The sequence below is a fragment of the Augochlora pura genome, chromosome 2, assembly GCF_028453695.1.
Source record: "Augochlora pura isolate Apur16 chromosome 2, APUR_v2.2.1, whole genome shotgun sequence".
In the NCBI taxonomy this organism is placed as follows: Eukaryota; Metazoa; Arthropoda; class Insecta; order Hymenoptera; family Halictidae; genus Augochlora; species Augochlora pura.
Genome location: NC_135773.1, coordinates 8,052,686 through 8,072,885, shown reverse-complemented (window position 1 = coordinate 8,072,885; position 20,200 = coordinate 8,052,686). Strand labels below are relative to the sequence as shown.

General features: G+C 40.9%; 1 protein-coding gene across 2 annotated transcripts in view; it reads left to right on the top strand.

Moving 5' to 3' along the window:
- The window catches only part of Gycalpha99b (guanylate cyclase 1 soluble subunit alpha 2), an 89,542-nt gene extending 85,860 nt beyond the window's left edge, over positions 1 to 3,682 (top strand). The window contains exons 9-12 of one of the 2 annotated variants that reach the window (XM_078189205.1): positions 154 to 297; positions 1,496 to 1,650; positions 2,074 to 2,289; positions 2,364 to 3,682. In XM_078189205.1, the coding sequence (XP_078045331.1) occupies positions 154 to 297; positions 1,496 to 1,650; positions 2,074 to 2,275 (501 nt within the window). In that variant the 3' untranslated portion in view covers positions 2,276 to 2,289; positions 2,364 to 3,682. Of the gene's footprint in view, positions 1 to 153; positions 298 to 1,495; positions 1,651 to 2,073 lie in introns of both variants that reach the window. The other variant, XM_078189196.1, reaches the window with a different exon arrangement.
- The last annotated feature ends 16,518 nt before the right edge of the window (positions 3,683 to 20,200 follow it).

Here is a 20,200-nt window from a genome sequence, read left to right as displayed (position 1 = left end):
TATATAAAAATATATCTGTAGAATTAATTTTGGAACGTGTTACAATAATTTTAATGACGTCACAGATGCGCCTCTCGAGTCAAAGGGTTAAGCCAGTGTACGTAGAACGAAATGTACGCTATTTAAGAACTTTCCATCGGTTGATTGCCACAGGTGGAGACGATCGGAGATGCTTATTGCGTTGCCTGCGGCCTTCATCGCGACACCTTCATACACGCGCAGCAAATAGCTTGGATGGCCCTGAAAATGATAGAAGCCTGCTCTCATCACATGACTCACGAGGGCAAGCCGATAAGGGTACGAATCTCTGCGCTCTTGTCTGCTGATTTCATTTTTACTGCATCGCAAAGACTTCGACCGACGCGTCGCGCGTACACCTGCGGCGGAACTATTTGTTTAGATTTGAAAGTTGTCCCATTGTTATATCACGCTGGTCTGTAACAAATCTGGGTGATTATATTAATAATTCCTAGTTGTGTGAATTAATATTTCAAGATTTATTTGACATTTTAGAGATATTTATAAAATTTAGAGATAGTTATCAAAATTTTGTAAATAGTTATTTAAGTTGTGGTAAAGAGAATATTATTAATTCAGATTTTTGCCAGATGATTTTGGAAAGAATTATTTGAAATGTCATTTCTATGTGTATAATTAATTATTTGAAATTCTATTTTTATTTGGAATTATATATTAATTCTATTTTTCATTATTAATGCTTGAGAGAGAAAGTAAGAAAAGAAATACATACTGTTTTGATAATTTTTCGTATTTGTCTTTTAATTAATGAATGTGAATGGAACATTTATCATCTGTTTGCTTATGACAATGTACATATCGCGAATGTAAACACGTATGTAAACACAAATGTCACGACATGCTCTCGCAGTTGCTCGATCGATGAAACTTTACGGAAGTAATATTCTCATGAGTCTCATTTTATGTACAGTAAAGAAAATATTTGTTTCAATCAAGCATTTCAAGATTATATTGTAAAATCTGTATTTTAAATAATTTTATTATATATTCGTAAAATCAATTGAGTGCTTTAACTAGCGTTTCAGTTGATGCAGAGATAAATTATTATTGCTAGTGAAGCGTATGTAACAAAGTTGAGAGGAACAATATTTGCAAAATATCTGTATTTGTTAATTGAAATATGTTTACCCAGGTCTGATTTGTTAAATTTTTCAAAGTCGATTAGGATTCGTAAAACAGAAGAATTTTGAAAAAGTTATGTTGTTATATTATTCTTATGTTATATTATTAATATATTGTACTATTATCACATTATCACTTTATTATACTATATATCAATTTTAATTTGACAAACAAAACACTTCAATTTTCTAAAATTTTCTAAATCGTTACTGTGGCAGACAAAGCGTTAAAATCTATTGTAATTTTCTGGCAGAACTTTCTTCTCTAAATACTCCATAACTGCTGGATAACAGAAACCAATGACTTTGCGATAACTTGTACATTATTTTGTCAGATGCGGATTGGAATTCACACTGGAATGGTGTTAGCAGGTGTTGTCGGCAAGAAAATGCCCAGGTATTGCCTGTTCGGGCACAATGTTACCTTAGCAAATAAATTCGAGTCCCTGAGCGAACCCCTTCGCATCCACGTCAGTCCGACGACTTACGAGTAAGTAATCACCCATCAAATTGTTATCATAAACTATTATTAGGAACTTATGGAACAACCTAATAGTTGGGACACCCTAATATTTGGGACATTCTAATAGTTGGGACACCATAATAGTTGAAACACCCTAATAACTGGGACACCCTAATAATTGGAACACCCTAATAACCGGGACACTCTAATAGTTGGGATACCCTAATAGTTGGGACACCATAATAGTTGGAGACCCTAGTAGCCGGGGCACCCTAATAACTGGGACACCCTAATAGTTGGGACACCATAATAACTGGGACACCATAATAACTGGGACACCATAATAACTGGGACACCCTAATAACTGGGAAACCTTAATGGCATTCATCTTACAGAAAAATAACAATTATATTTTCACAGTGTATTTACAGTGCCGTTTATTTCCTTCAGGTTGTTGAAGCACCCCTTGTCAGGATTCGAGCTGGAAGCTAGAAGTAAAGAGTTCTTGCCGAAGGAGTTCCCGACGAACGCGGAGTCGTCTTCGTACTTCCTGAACGACTACAAGCACAAGGACGTCGATGTAAATCTTCCGCTCGATGTTCACATTCAGAGCGCCGTCCGTGATTACGGTCTCGGCGCCAGAACCGATTGAACTGCAAATAAAAAGTATTGAAAAACTAGTCATTGAAATACTTTCATTTAAATAAGACAATATTTCGAGATTTTCTTTCGTTCCGCAGTTTGACGTACCAGAAAGAAAGAAAAAGACACCTGTTACGTGTACGAGTCATGGAACAATTAATTGAAATGATACATTTTATAAGATGTATATTTAAAAAAATGCCTATTCGAGGTGATATTTTTCTTTTCGAGTGTAGTGGAAATAAAACTGTTCGGATATACAGGTGAAAAATTATTATTTCAATTAATGTTTCATACGCTGCCGAGCTTGCGACAGACGGTCAACCGAGATATTATTTTTTAATGGTTATTATAACGAAGAAAAGATGGCAGCGACTACTATCTTCTAGGAGCGAAGAACGATTTAAATAATTCATAATTTTCGTTTATTATCTGTTAAAAGTATTCGTTTATTATCTGTTAAAAATGCTCGTTTATTTCGGCTATTTGCCTGTTTAGTAATGTACACATTCCAACCAGAGGATGCTATACATAAATGAAATACATATTTCATATACATACACGTAGAGTCGGATGAATAATTCAAATAGTATTTCCATCGATATGAAAGTGACTAAGATATAACGAAGATAACATATTGCGTATACATATGTAGAGTTAAAGAATTATTTCAGATTAACCAATGTAACAGACACGCGTTTAGGGAGACACACATGTTCAAAGATATTTCTATTTTTTATTTAAAGGTAATATTTTAACCAGCACTGCTTGGCACCAGCACGCGCAGTGACGAGCGAAACTGGACACAATTTCAACACTTTTTTCGAGATACATTTGTTCGAAAACTAGACAATTGTAATATAAATAGAGTTATACACTGTACCAATACAAATAATATATAAATATAATAATATATTATTTTAATTTCCTTTTTCGTAGCGATTAAAAATGTATTTATTTAGAACCGAACTTTTCTGGTGTAAATAAGCGTAATTTCAATAATTTTCTATTTAATATATTTATAATTTTTATTCCTTTAAAGTTTGTTATATCCTCGGAGTAAGATTAGATATAATATTGTCTCGCGAACCTATGGCTTCGGTTTTGCTCATCACTGTAGATACCCGAGTAAACTGTCTTCGGAACAGCGACCGTGTGCCGCTCGAGTGAATGTCGTCGCTGTACCAATAAAATAACGTCCCTGTCCGTAAAACCACTCACACACGCACACACACACACATACAATAAATCCGGCTACACTCTGACTTCTCTATGAACTATCTCCACCGATCGGCAACTGAGTAACGATGCTAATTCTACCAGCCTAAACGGCCAACTCCGACGGCCGACGATATTTATACGCAAGAGTTTTAGATTACAATTATTGTATACCCATGACCATATGAGCAAATAAATCTGCATGACAAAGTACGATATACGACATTCTTCGTCCATTTCCTCGCGCACCTGCCACGCGCAATTATTAACCCCTTGCCATACCATTTTCTTCATAAATTTATAATTTTTAATTATTATTTCATTATAAAGTTTTCGATTTTAATAATTGCTAAGAAGAAGAAAGACAGTTTATATTTATTGTGTGACTAGGGTTACTGAGATGTTTAAATATTGATTTTATTTATTTAGAATTTTATTATAAATTTTTCGATTGTAATAAGTGCTAAGAAGGAAGAAGACAGTTTATATTTATCGTGTGTTTAGGTTTACTGAGATGTTTAAATATTGATTTTATTTAGATTGAGAAGAACGTATTAGAATTATAATAAATTGTTTAATAAAATTATTAGACGTCTTTATCGCCTGTTAAGCTTGTTAAAGTATGTCAAGGGGTTGAAATGAGAAATATTTGTTAATCGAGAAGAAGGAATGGTAGCGTTAATTATTGGACGCTGATAAATTGGTTTAATTTGGTTTATTGACGGAAAAATTGTTAGAGATAAATTATGAATATTGATGAAGATAAATTATCCTTAATAGCCTAAAATAGTGAAGCGTTTTAAACCATCTATAGGAGTAGAGAACAAATCAATAGAGTGTGATATATCATTTTTAATAGTACAGATTCAATTAATAAGGTAATAAATAACCGGGAGCCATTAACAATTTAATTCTACTTTGTTAAACAATTTGAACCATAGTAAGGACATTTTTCAATTTTTAATATTTCATTCTTAAAACGCACCTTATAGTACAATATAATTTAAAGAACAAGGAAATGACAGTCTTCTATTTATAATAATAATAATTATAGTAACCATGGCAGTGGTTATTTTCAATAAAAATAGTAGTAACAAAATAGTAATAATAATACTGTAATATTAATAATAACTACTGTCGTGGTTATACAAATAAATATAAAATATAAACCAATAAATATATATAAATAAATTCATCAATATTATTATCGTTATTAGAAAATAAAATCTGCATAAATTGTATTAAATATTACAACTTGTCTGCTATATTGAAGCAATCGTGACGTCACCGAAATAATTAAATGGACACTCAGAGACCAGTCACTTAAATTCAATCGAAATTCTCGTCTATTAAACAAATGCAATTTCAACTCTCATACCATCACTTTTCGCATTATTATAAACTATCCGTTCGACTTAAGAAACGACAATAAGTCGCAGAATTGTCGCGGAAACGCACAAAGCCGCGCGGCCTTTGAATTATCAGCGGGTAGCCGTTCCGGGCCAACAGCGTTTCCTCTTAATCTCTATTTCGAAAGCAAGACCGACTGGTTCTTTGATGCCGCGGAAAGACCAATATCGTATAGAACGTGGTATAAAGCACGTCTGCGACGGGGCGCGGTTCATTTCGCCCCGGCTTCTTAGTTTGCCCCACGTTTCTCTCTATCGCGCGGCGGACCGCCCGGACGACGACGGCCTTTTTATTTTTGATAAGGCTCGATCCAGATTCCGTGCACGGGAACCGGTCCTTTGTTCACGAAATAATAGAACTATTTGTATTCTTCTCCGCAACCGCAATCCCCGGCCATCGGCGAGCGCGCGCGATCCGTTGTCCGGCCGAACTGTTTTCTCCGAGCCCCGCGCGGGGCTGGAAATGAAACTCCGTGCGGCGGCGGCGGTGCACTTTTCTTCGCGACATTACTTATTTACCAGGGGGGCCCCCGTTCGTTACGTTCCCGTGAACACGTTCCGCTTTCCTCGCGAGCCCGCAATTTTCCTCCGTTTCTGCCGTTTAACCGTGACATTAAGAGGGCCACTCTCTCTCTTTCTTTCTTTATCTCTCTCTCTCTCTCTCTCTCTCTTTCTTTCTCTCTCTCGGTGTGAGAGTGATACGTCCTCGGGAATGGAGATGGTGGAAACCGGATGAAACGGCGAGACAATGTAGAAAGTCGTAGATGATAGGAAAGTGTTCGGGTAAGATCAGCATGGAGCATCTGCTCGAGAGAATTGTTTTTGAAATGGTTTATGAGAATTGGTAATTGTGACGGAATTTGCGACATTTTACGCGGAGAATTATTTGACACTTTAGAATTGTTTTTAGTTGTTGGGATGTGGTTTTCTTTTTAATTCCTTTTTAATTTCTTTTTAAATTCTTTTTTAATTTCTTTTTAAATTCTTTTTTAATTCCTTTTAATTTCTTCTTGAATTCTTTTTTAATTCCTGTTTATTTCCTTTTTAATTCTATTTTAATTCCTTTTAATTTTTTTTTTAAATTCCTTCTTAATTTCTTCTTGAATTCTTTTTTAATTCCTTTTTATTTCCTTTTTAATTCTTCTTTAAATTCCTTTTTATTTCCGAATATATTTCTTGATACGCTATTATAACGATTGTTAAAAATTCGAATAAATCCTTTCTTGTCTCGCGAGGCAATTTCTGTTGACCGTTTGCTAGATTTAGTATTAATTAACGAGACAATCTTGATGAATTTAAAAATAAATCACCAGAAGATAAAGTCTTTTTAATTACGATAGCTGAATATAAATTGAAAAAAGACAGTTTTAATATCATATTAACAAATGGACGAAATACCATTTCCCTGTTTTTTACCCCTAAATCAACCACCGTCGATCAAGAAACCGATTTCACATATATTATTTTATAATTATTAAAATTATAAAGCTACTTGTATTAGATACTGATGAATCAATACTTTATACACTATAATAAAAATTAAGAAAAGTTCAACTAAAATTCTCATAATTGAGGCAATAAAGTTTACCTCGCGAGTCGCTTAGTTTAATATTAAATAACAAGGTATACTCGCTGCGTTTAACAATAAATCATCAGAAGAAAAGCTCTTCTACGGTCTCGCCTCTAAACCAAACAATAAAACCATTTGTTTTAATTAACATAACCATCCAAACTATAAAATGCTTTGTTAATGAACAAAACGATCCAAATTATAAAATTCTTTGTTAAATAACAAAACGATCCAAACTATAAAATTCTTTGTTAAATAACAAAACGATCCAAACTATAAAATTCTTCGTTAAATAACAAAACGGAGCATGTTATCGCAGAATTACAACATTTGCAACAGAGTTTCCACCCTTCACCATCGCGACGACACCGACGACCGCTCTCTGAATTTTCCTTCCCATCTCGCCCCGCAGATGTCGTTACAACCACTCTCCAGACAATAATTAAACAAATCCACCGTCTCCTCGGTGGAGTTTCATTACCCCTTTACCAACATTGTCGAGCCGGTCAATTAACGCGTTTCAAACTGGTTTCAACCAAAACTCGCGAAATAATTTTCCGCTCGGCGACAAAACTCGCTCGCTCGCTCGCAAGAGCTCATCGCCCATCGCCGGCCAAAATTCCGATCGATCGCTTGACAATCGACACTGCATTGTCGCCGGCAAACAATAACTATTGGCTACACAACAATCGGAGTTAAAAAGAAAAAGAAAGGAAATAGCCGATCTTTTTAACGCGTTCCGGGTGGTTTTCGGGTTTTACGCGGCGGTGTACGCACTATTCCGCTCCTACGGCGGCAAAGTAGCAAAAGGGAATGAAGAGAGAAAAGAGGAAAGAGAGTAGAGAGACAGAGAGTAGAGTAGAGAGAGAGGGGAGAATAAAGGGAAGGCAGCAGTCGCGCCGTAAAACTAAAAAGCCAGCGAAAGAAATTACAAAAGACCAACACTGGGCTTCGCCTGCGCCGAGTCGCGCCCTCCCCTCCCCTCCTCCTCCCGTGCACGTGCACGGGATATTTGTGTCAGCGGCCCGTGCTTCTCCCGCGTGTTTGCCCGTGCAAACGTACCTTTACTATTTTCTTATGCTGCCATTCATCGCGACGAGAGACCCGCCCGCCCGCTCGCGCTCGCAAAGAGAAAAGAAAGGAATTAAACATTTGGCCCTTCCGGCTACGGCCGCGTAATCAAACGCCCGGTGAAACTAACGAAGCAACCGCGGAAAGCAGGCAGACACCGCCTGATATCAGAATACAAGGAGCGAACCGGAAAAAGCGACAGAGAGAAAGAGAAAAAGAGAGAGAGTTGGAGAGAAAGATGGAGAGAGAGGGGAGAGTGAAAGTCCCGGAGTAGGCATAGCGGAATAATAACTTAGATGACGTGCAACAAAAACCGCGCCCAATGGAGGAACCGAGAGAGAACGTCGCCTCTCTGCTCGGCGCGATGCTTTTCGATTAACCCTTTCGCTCCGATACTGTAGGTGCCAATAGGCGTCCAGATCAAATTTTTCCTGTTTTTAAATTTCATGGTAATGTAGACCTTTTACGAAAAGCTTAAAACAATTCAAGTAAGTAAGTTCGCTGCGAGTAATATTGGTTTAACCCTTTCGCTCTGACAAGTGTATTTATACGCCCTCGAATAATCACCATTTATATATAATAAAAAGTGCGCATATTATTCGTTCATACCATATACATGCATACTTTTATTCCATACTTTTGTTAATCGACAAACAGTTGACTATAATATTTAAATAAATAAATTACGATTCTAGACTTTCATATTTTAGAAAGCAAAGCGATATTACTAAATACAATAAATATCATAGCATATAATTCTATACTTTACACGAGATACTATTGTTAATTAACAGACAGTTGACTATAATATTTAAATAAATAAATTACGATTCTAAACTTTCATATTTCAGAAAGCAAAATGATATTGCTAAATACAATAAATATTGTAAAATTTAGATTTCTACTTCGTAGCATTTCGTTTCTTAGAGTCAACTGTTCACTAATGCGCTCCACAGCAAAAGGGTTAATGATTTCAACTAAAATGCGTGCGCCCCTAATCGTCGTCCCGCGTGCCGCATAATATTATGCACCGTCCCGGAAACGTGACGGCCGTGGAATCGGATTCTTCGGGATTGTAATCCGTTCGCGGCTGTAATGTGTTTATCGGGGGGTCCGCATCAAAGTTTCGCGTCGTTCATCTTCGAGTAAAATCTTTTTACGACGCTATTATGGCAAATGTTACATTATTCATCGGCCGGAGGTCGTAAACGTTGTGGAAGAATACATAATAGATTGACTCGTTTATCCTTTTGTTGTGGATGAGTTATTCTTGGGAGAGACGGCCCGGTGAGCTCGCCGCTGTTAAATCAGTCTCTAGGATGTTTAAACGTTCCGGTAATTGTTTAGCGGTTTTCCGGGTCGCTTCATTGTCGATCTTTCGATTTTTAAAAATTTTGTTTAATCTCTCGAATCGGTGAAAAATAATATTTTAGTTCGTTTTGCTTCGATTGTCTCAGATTTTATTGAGAAAACTCTGTTTATTGATGCTTTAAGTCGGTGGTATATTAATTATGATAATATTAATATATTGCTATTAATATAATATATTAATGATTAATCATGAATTATTACGATTTCATTTTAGGTCGCCTGCACCCCCAAAATATTATTTCTAAATATATAATAAAATCGAAGAGAGTCGTTCTAGGGTCGATTATTAATTCTTAATAATTACTGTATACACTGTACAAAATTAGAAAATATTTATTAACAACACTTTTCATTCCCTTATATTTTAAAAATAACAAATAATCCCTGAGTTATCACGATTTCATTTTACCTCTCCTGCACCCCCAAAATATTATTTCTAAATATTTAATCAAAATCAAAGGGAGTCATTCCAGGGTTGATTATTAATTCCTAACAACTACATTATACGCTGTACAAAATTATGGTCTGCTGTAAAAAGCGTCGTATCGCCGAACGCGATAACAATAAATAAAACAATGGCGAGCCATCGTCCAGCTTGAATGGACCGTAGCGAGTGAACCGAAGATAATGAAATGTATATTGATACCCGTACGACACATAGAAATTGTACGCCGTTTCGGTGCGTGAATACGGGAAAATAAGATGTGGTATTTTAGTGGTAATAGCTGGATCGCGTTAACTGTTATCGTAGAAATGAATAGAGCGCGTTCGGTCGCCGAAATGTGTACTCCAGGAATGGGCAGAGTTGAACGGAATTGCGGCTAATGGTACGAAGTGGACGGAAGGAAACGGGGGGTTGAACAGGAAGGCGGCCATATTGGCGAACGTTTACGCGGAGAGAGGCAGAGAGAGAAATAGAATGGGAGAGAGAGAGAGGGAGAGGGGGGGAGAGGAGAGCTAAGGTCGGAGATAAAGAACTTGCCGTGGCCACTGAAAGGAAAATTACTTGGATTACGCTGATCGAGGCGGCAATTTGGGTAATCTCTCTTGCGAGTCTTTGTACGATGACACCCATTTAGAGCATCGACCAGAAAGTCGCCGGGGACGGACCTGTTACCTTTCGACGAGTTAGTGAACTCGATGGAACAATGGGAGCTCGTCTTTGAACCGAGTGCAACGTTCATTGTCGACGGAGAGGTGAAACAAAATTCTGAGACCTTGGCGAAGAGCTGAAACAAAATTGTGGAATTTTGATGGAAAGCTGAAAGGAAATTCTGAAATTTCAGAGAAAGGATGAAAGAAAATTCTGAAATTTCAGAAAAAGGCTGAAAGAAAATTATGAGACCTCGATGGACAGCTGAAAGAAAATTCTGAAACCACGATGAAAAGCTAAAAGAAAATTCTGAAACCTCGATGGAAAACTGAAAAAAACTTTTGAAACCTCGACGAAAAGCTGAAAGAAAATTCTGAAACCTCGATGGAAAACTGAAACAACATTCTGAAACTTCGTCGAAGATCTGCAAGAAAATTCTGAAATCTCGGAAAAAGGCTGAAGGAAAATTCTGAGACCTCGACGAAAAGCTGAAGGAAAATTCTGAGACCTCGACGAAAAGCTGAAAGAAAATTCTGAAATCTCGGCAAAAGGCTGAAAGAAAATTCTGAAACCTCGTCGAAAATCTAAAACAAAAATTCTGAAACCTCGTCAAAAATCTGAAACAAACCTCTGAAACCACAACAAAAATAATATCAATGCGCCCGCGCGAAGCGCCACTAAAAACCGAAGATAATTATTAACAGTCCCATAAACAGCTGTTCAAAGGATCCCGATCGCGACGAGAACATAACATCGCTTGGTCAGGCGATATAACGTTGCGATACGACCGCGTATGCGTTCACGGATAATGGTCTCGGATGAATGGTGTGGTGGTCCGGCTGCGCTGAACCGAGAATAATACAATCGCAATCATAATCGAGGCGATAATTTCTTTGTATCTCGCGGATGATCCAGAACAACAGCGTGGGAGGAAGAGGAGAGGGAGGAGGAAGTGGAAGAGGAGGTGGCCGGTAAATATATTCCGCGTCGAAGTTTAGAGTATCTCTGCTTCACACTCGAAATGTGCATTATTCCGTTCGAGCGAGCGCATTGTTCGCGGGCCTGCAGCTCCTTCCAGCGGGGAAATGCATCGAAGTAACCGATTTCGACGACCGTCACCTACGGCGATCGTTGTTACACGTGTGAACGCACCTAAGTTCGTTCCTAGAATCATCATGCCCCGGCAGCGCATTATTAGACAATTTGTGCTCGAAGTTCAACTACAAATATCAAAAAATTTCTCTGACTTGTAGCATTTCCATTCTGTGTAACGAAGTATATTCTATGCATGAGAAATCGAGTCTCATAATTTATATAGCAGTTATATATTTAACAACTTTTTATATTTGAGCTTCGGTGGTGTTTGTAAAAAGAATTATAGAACGTGGTGGAACAATTTTAATGGCGCCTCAGGGCAAGAGGCCACTCGAGGGCAAAGGGTTAATTACACCATAATCGAAGCGTGACTTATATTATAGGTGAATAATATTATAAATTATAATAAAACGAATTAACATTCATAGCGATTCAAGGAAGCGAATGACCATTTAGATTCGTCTCGAAAGGCTACTGATAGGATACTGATCACGATTCTCCGAGAACTATAGTTTCCCTCAAAATCGTACCGATACCCTTTTACAATACCCGACGATAACACAGCGCCGTGAGAAATCCTTTCGCATTCCCATCCCCCCGAATCGTCCAGTTCCCACCAGCAAGCTCGCAATCTCCAGCTTCCAACCCGGCGAAAACTTTTGACCCCTCGCCGACGTTCCCTGACAGACGCACCCTCGAATCGCGAACCTTTGAGAACTCCGGCCGAATTCTTGGCTATATTCGGGTCCCTAATATCAGAATTCATAACATCTCGCGAGAACTTCTCCCCGCTTCCGAGGACATCGACGACTTCCGGTTACACACACACACACACACACACCATCGAGAGAGAGGAACCCCTGGCCCGCGAATTCCTCGCGACCGTTCCGCGCACGGTTATTTTAGAGCGCGGCGGATCATCCTCCCCGCGCGTCGTGTAATTCGCGCGGCGGCGTCGGCGACATTGAACGCCGCGGCTAAGCACGTAATCATGTCGGGCTCGCGTGACGTTTAATTCCGTGTCTGTTATTACGGGGGCGGGATTAGTCCGCGTTTGAAGCACGAAAAAACGCACAAGGTATCTAACAAGCATTTTTCTCCCGGCAGTCTGTGAACTTTCATTACTTCAATTAATTTCAGGGTCTGGCCAAGTTTCCTCTCATTAACGCACTCGCCGGAGTATAAAACTCCCCCCACCCCCTCTCACTCTTTCTTACTCACTGTCCCTCTTTCACTGTGTCGCTTCCCCACCCTCTCTCTCTCTCTCTCTTTCTCCATTTTTTCTATCTATCTCTCTCTGTCACTCTCTCGCACTCTCCTCCCCTCTCTCTCTCTCTCTGTTTCTCTTTTCTCTCTCTCGCACTCTCCTTCTCTCTCTCTCTCTCTCTCTCTCTCTCTCCCTCTCTCTTACTCTCTCACCCTCTCGCTTCCTCCTTCTCCCTCTCTCTCTATCTTTCTCTCTCTCTCTCTCTCTCTCTCTCTCTCTCTCTCTCTCTCTTTCTCTCTACTCGTCGCGAAACTTCGCTTTGTCGCCGTCCGAGCAGCGGAGATTTTTGCGCGAGTAATTTGCATCCGGTCTTCTGCCGTACGCGGATCGTATCGGTGTCCTTCTCATTATCATCCGGCAGCCGAGGGCCGCGGTACGAGGTCCGAACACGATCGAACACCGCGGGAACGGCGATTTTCTTCGGCGTCGCTCTCCTCCGCCGTACGTCCGGCCCCGTTGATTACGCGCTGGTGGTGGACGTCTCTTAATTTCGGGCGCGAGCCCGGTTTACTTGGAGCTGTTACAAACTATTAAGAGAATGTAATTAAGCGGAGAATGTGGGCAACGCCATGCATATTCAGCGAGCGGGCGGGCGCTACTTGAAATATCCGTCGCCACTATTTCAACGATCCGGCCACCGCCGTCGTCGTCGTCGTCGTCTTGCCGGACTCTCGCGCGGTAACGTGAGAACGAGTATGGCCGGCCGCCTTCCTCTATCTACGTGGTCACCGAGTGCTTTTTATTTTTACCACGATGATTTTACAACGTTTACCACGGTGTTATAACGTTTCCCCGGAATTTCGTGTGCGCGGCGAAAACGGCGCGTCTAGTCGAATTAACCCCTTGCGCTACGATTCCTTTCACGCTGCATCGATTTGCACTTATTTATCGTTAATATTTTCCTTAATAAGACCACGAAATTCTTGTTGCTTTTATTGTCATTGTGCACTTTCGTTTTCGGACTTTGATAACGGAGGAATTTTGATTTCGATTTAAAATAAATTAATAATATCCGCGTATTTAGTAGATTTTTCGTGAAATTTGTATCACGAGGTCTGACTCATTATTATAGTGCAAGGAGTTAATTGTAGGCCATCTTGTCGCTGGTCACCTTGCAGTGAGCGCGATCGCTCTAAAATAAATATACTTGCAGATAAAAAAATTAATAAATCAATAAATGAACGAGTAAATAACTGAGTAAATCAAGAAATGAATAAATAGATAAACTGTAGGCCATTTTGTCGCTAGCGATGTCGCAGTGAGTGCGACCACTTTAATATAAATATCCTTATAAATAAATAAATAAATAAATATATAAATTAATAAATAGGTGAATAAATGAGTGAGTAAATAACTGAGTAAATTATCAAATGAATCAATAAATGCATGAGTAAATCAAAAGCTGAATAAATAAATAAACGAGAAAGCCAAAAAACGAACGAACGAACGAACAAACGAATAAATGACTAAATCATAAACCGAACAAATGAATTATTTAACAACGAAGTCCTCTCAACACAAGCCGCAAGGAGCGAAAATTCCAGAGCCGTTGCAGATCCGAAAATCTCCGGCGCGCAACCGGCGTCGGCGAAGATCAAAAATTGGCGCAGCGGGCACAAAGGTCTCCGCAACAAAGGTCTTATGAAATAGACCGGGGGGTAGGATGAAACCAGATTTCCCGTAGTCTGCAAGAGCGAATCCTCGGAAGTACCGCCGGTGTCGCACCGGAGAATCGCGCGCAGGGGTGGCGAACGCCGCGTAACGGCGCCGAAGAGATTAGAGGAGAACGGTCCGGTAAAAGAGCCCGGCCAGAGAGAAGCCGAACACAAAATTCCCGCGGAGAGCCGGCTCTGTGTCCGTCGCGTTCCTTTCGTCGCTTTTACACCATCGCCGGGCGTCGCTTAATAAAACCGGTCGGCTCTCGTCTCGATCGCAATAAATTTTCGGGGCGCGGCTCCGATCGCCGTCGACTCCGCCGCCCTGCGCCCTGTTGTTTCCGTTTCCGGTGGCTCGCTGTCTCGGAAAAAGGGGCTGGACAAGTATGAGACAAGGCTTGAAAAATTGCCGGGCCACTATGTTCGCGCGCGCGCGCGAGCGCCGTTTCATTAACACGTTCTGTGCCGAGCTATTTTTACTCGACTCTTCGCTTTTGTCGTTCCTTGTTCTAGTATAAATTGCTATATTATCTATAATTATTAAGAATCGTGTATAATGATAAGACAAATTCATTCTTGTGGTAGAAATTAATTTTTTAATTCTAGATTTGTTACAAACTATTTTTTAACCCTTTGCACTCGAGTGGCGCCTCCGAAGCGCCAATGAAAATTGTTATATAATTAACAGAATAACATTGACATTATTAAAGACCCTTTTAATAATGTATATTACTATACAATAGTAATATATTATCTGTAATTATTAATAATTAAAATAAAAGAACCAGATAATAGGCTCTTAACAATTTTATGAATGTGGATAATCTTGGTAAAAATTATTATTTGAAACGTGGCATAATAATTTTCAATGGCGCCTTAGAGTCGTCACTCGACCAGAAAGGGTTAAGAAGCGGTCCGTAATTTATTCTCGCGATGTCTCGACTTAGAGAAATCAAACGCCGCGAGAAGGGACACGTTTTCCTCGAAGCGTCCGGCGACGATTCGAGTACGAAATTCTTCGGTAGGTTCGAAATAATCTCCTAAAATATGCAGCGGTCTTTTGGGAGCCGGTATCCCGCTCGGCGAATCGAGCGGAATCGACGCGCGGTTTTGCCCGGCCGCTTATCGGATACGTGCTCCAAATCGGAGCCAAGGTTGCGCCGTCTCGCGGGCTCTTGCTATCAATTAGAACATCTTAATCAACTGTCTGCGCGCGGGCTGTTTCGCACAATGCGCTGCTTGCTTCTGCTGCTGCTTGCTTCCACCGACTTGGGCGCTTCTGCGTCCCTGCATTCTCGACAGAAGCGAGCGCCGATGCGGCGATACGCGCGCAGCATTCTTCGCCGGGCGGGCAGCCATTCAGACGCGGCATGGTGGACCGGTAAAAAATCATAACCCAATGAGATCAGATTTTCTTGCACGATTTTTGATATTTTTCTATTTTGCTATAAGGCATTGTGCATTTGTACTTTTCGATATCGAATGCGTAATGAAATTCGCCGACGTCTTTCTTTGACGTCGATAAACAAATATGGAAATATTTGTTTATTATTCGATGAAAATAAATACTTTGTGCTTGGAAGGGTTAAACAGCGATGAAATCGCGCGCACGGAAGTAACCGTTAGCCGCGTTCTATGGTATCCAAACGAGCGATCCCCTTAATTAGGGCAACAGTTTTCCCCCCCCTCGTCCCCCCCCCCCCCCCCCCCCCCTATCTAGGTCCGCGAGACAGCGCATACCGATGACCTTTGGAACGGCTCGCGCGCGCCGCGTCGCATAAATAACCGGGGGGTGAACAATACTTTGTCGAAGATGAATGGCCAATTGTGGAAATGAAAAGATTAGTTAGGTCAATTTACGACACCGGCCGCGGCGTCGAAGTTACGAATTGATCGACGAGCGCGCGATCAGTATTCCTTCGGCTCCTACGCGGCGAGAGAGCGGCCAACGGGGGCGAGAGAGAGGGAGAGAGGGGGGTGAGGGGAGAGGGTGTGGTCCGCCGGACAAAAATCTGTCGGCCGATGGTACCTTGCCGGGGTCCGCCGCGAGCACCATTTATTAGAACCAATTGAATAAATTACGTTTCATTCAGAACGTTGGCCCGCCGCTCCTCTCCCCTCTCCCCTCTCCCCTCTTTCCTCTCTCTCTCTCTCTCTCTCTCTCTCTCTCTCTCTCTCTCGGTCTACGTACCCTGTGCTCTTCACGCATCGTTCGACGGACCGCCGCGAATCCCGCGGCCGATAATAAAATCCTTTCAGCGGCATTTCCCAGCAGCAACGAAATACCGTCGGCTCTTTTCTTCCGGCTCAGCTCGGGGACGGCGTCGAGAGCGAATCGCGGGCCGCCCCTGGGGCCCCGCGCTCTCGCGATACAGAAGAAGAAGAAAAAAAAGGACCGCGGTCGCTTTGGTATTCCGTTCGCGTTGGATATTTTTCTGAAAATGGATTCGTATGCGCCGCGATGCGTCACGCCACGTTTTTCGTCCCCACCCCTCCCACCCCCGCCCCCCGCGACGAGGCGACTTATTATGATAACAACGTTTTGTATTACGAATCTGTGAAAATCTGACCCGTTGCGTGTGCGCCGGAACGCGGACAGATTTTTCGAATCGTCGTTATTGACGGTTTTAACGCTAGCGCGTGCACCGTGGCGCGGACAGCGGCCGCATATGAGATTCATCCGTTTCTCTCATTTGCTTGTCCCCCCCCCCCCCCCCCCCCTCTTCGGCCTCAGTCCCCCGGTGCACGGGTTCTCGGCCCGTTGAAAGGGTGAAAAATCAGCCGTTTCTGCGGGGGCCGATGCCCCGTTAAATATTTAATACTCGGTCTGTTGCGAAAAGCTGACGGCCGTCATTGCAATTTAATCGAACGCGCCGATCGATCGGCGCGCCTCCCTCTCTCTCTCTCTCTCTCTCATTCTCTCTCGCTCTCTCTCTCTAGGCCAAGAGGCGTCCAAAAGCGGAATTAAGTCCCCTTCCACGAGTGTCCTCAAAAGTTTAAAAAAAGACCGCATCGATGGTTAAAGAAACGTTTTATAACATTCTTCTATTTTTCTGTTAATTATTGAATCGCACCGAAATCACTGAAATGCAAACAGGAAATAACTGTTTATTTCACTTTTATTTGTATTATATGGCACAGAGATTTTGTCGCGGTTTTTAATTGAACAAAATTGGTACCTTTTTTCTTGAAAGCATATAAAAACGTAAATAAGTAATAATTCAATTGAATTTGTTGTTATAGAGTCGATGTTGTTATAGACTTTGTTGTTATTAAAATTATTTTGGGACGTAATAGAACAATTATAGTGGTGTCTTAGAGTACAAAGAGTTAATTGGTGTTGGAATAGCGATTTCGATGTTCTTTTTTAAGGTTATGTGCTTTGAAATGATTTTATGGTTAATTGATGTATGGTGATTGTTGCAAAGACGTACAGTGAGCTCTAAAAGTATACGGAGATTGGTATAATTATTGACTTCTAGGACATTTATTTAAATTTTATAAATTTTTTATTAAACACCATGACTATGCTGCGACAAAAAATGAAATACCCTATACACTAAACATAAAAAGAACAACAATAAACAAATCATAAAATTGAATAAAATACATATTTAAATAAAACATAACCACTAATCTCTTTTAAATTATACAGGTAACCTATTGTGCCTAATCGGTTAGGTATACTCTAACCTATCATCATTTTCCTTTCACCGTAAACTTATTTGAAAAATAAAGCATAAAAGTGAGAGTTACACTATCCGACTACTTCACGTAGTATATGGAGTCCTTTGACACGAAACTTATTCCATAATCAAAGCTCGCATCGAACTAAATAAACTCGCGTCCCCGGGGCGGGGGGGGGGGGGGGGGGGGGGGGTGCGGCACAAAACGCCGAGCCTTTTCGGCCGGAGACTTTCGAATGAATTTAGCAAACGTGAATACGGTCTAGTTGACAGGCGGCTGAAGGGCGAACATTATTTCACGCGTCTGAATACAGAGCATTTACTCGTAAACGTGCACGGGCCGTAGCGAGAAACGCGTAGGTTCCCCGTTAGGAAATTATTAACAGGAAAAGCGACCCTCGCCAGCCGCGAAATAAATCACGCCGCGAGACGGTAAATGAAAAATTATTCGCAATTAAACGAACGCCGCGACGCGGCGCGCCGCGTTTCAATGGAATCCGCGAGCGGACTCTCGCCGGTCAGCGAGACGGTTCCGCGAATGCCGGGACGCGAATGTCTTAGGATTTCCTCCCGCGTAGATGAATAAATTCTGTGATTAACAAAGGGGGGTCAGAGGGTTCAAGTTGCAAAACGAAAAATTGTTGCGTCCGTGTAGGCGACAGGGGGGGAGAGGGAACAAGCTGAATCGCGCGGCGAAATGCTCGACTCGGAGCCGCGGCGCCGTGACATGTGCTCGCCAAATGGGGGAAACGTGTGTGTATCCGCCATATTTAAAAAGAAACTGTTTACAGCGGCGTGCACGCCCGGCGAATGAATGTCGGGGCCACCGTATTTGTCGAGACTTTCAGAATTTGTTCTCAGAAAACGAGGTAAAAGCGATAAACAAACCGAGTCCGCGATGAGTGGGTTACGCGGGCGGCACCCGCTCCCGCCCCCGTTTCCCCCAGGTGCGCAGACTAAATAAACACCGCCCCGGCCCATACAGAGAGAGAGAGAGAGAGAGAGAGAGAGAGAGAGAGCCGACCGACGATATTTTTCACGTGCCCGCCGCCGTATTAATTCCGAATGCTGAATTATTCAGCCGTTCGGCCGGTTACATCGAGCATAAATAAAATAGCGACGGTTAAATTCGCGTGTTTCATCGCGACAATGGCGGCGTAAATTTTCGTGGCACTCAAAATTGGGCGACGTCTTTGGAAAAGGGAATTCTGGGTCTAATGTTACGGTGCCCTATATTTACCTTTTTCTTTAATGCGAAATTAATAGACGATATTTGTTGTTTAAGGCTGATTTATCGTTTTATATATTTAATTGCGCGAAGTGTGATTTTACTGCCGCATTGTTTAACGAAATTTAACAACATTTCGATGTCTATAAAATTATACTTAAACCTTTGCGGTCGTAATTAATTTATACATAATTCATGGTAATCGTAATTGATTTTCTATCAGTTGACAGTAATAAGATAACAATAATAAAAGCAGGAAAGACAAAATTTATTAACTCCGTTTTAATGTTTAGACATAGATAAATCAATAATATGTTTTAATTTTATGTAATTCAAATTTATAAATTTAAATTTAAATTTATGTAAAAATAAAAAAGATGAAAAAAGATAAATTAATTGTTTTGGTGGCTGAGAGTAGACATACGACAGCAAAAGGTTAATGTCGCCGATTTTTATCGAGCGTACTTAAAGTATACTCAAAGTCATACATAACCTAGCATAGAAAAATCTTATGGGACACCCTAATATTTTCGAACCCCCCACCATCTCCTTGTTTTCTCCTCGGTTTCCTCGATTTTAGCCGACACTTGCCGCAGCCTCGATTCCAGTCAACACCTTTCGCAGCCTCGTTTTACAAATATTAGCGTAACTCGTTGGTCCCGTTGACCCTTTCATTGCGGCCGGCGCTAACTCAACACCATCGGCATTGTGCGCCGCGCGCGATATTCCCGTAACAATCGCTTGCGGACCGGCTGAGATAATTCACGATTCGATTAGTGCGACAGCTAAACCAAGGATTGCATTGTTAAGCAGCAGAAAACGTCCGAACGGTACTCGGAGAGTCAATTAGTGTATAGAGTCGAACAGACCGGACTGGGATAACAATGGAGGTATATTGGAGGTATTTCTGTTTTTCTTTTTTTGTTTCAGACAGGGAAATTATGGTTCGGGTGACTATTGTTAGTGCCGTTTGGAAATACAGACGGCTATTTTCTCGCATGCTATCTGTTTGCAAAATTATCTTTCGCGGGGTTTTGTTATATATTGCGTGGGAAGAGATCCAGGCGCGGATTTATAAATTTTTAATTTTGTAAAACGATGTGTTGAATGATAATTGGCCCAAATGATAATTTGTCTTAAAATGTACGAAACTTTTATTTTTAAAAAATGAGAATTAGACGCTTTGAAAAAGAGGTAAAAATATTATAAATCTTTAAAATTTCCAGTTGACAGATTTTAAGGAATTAAAATTAATTTTCGTTAGATATCCTT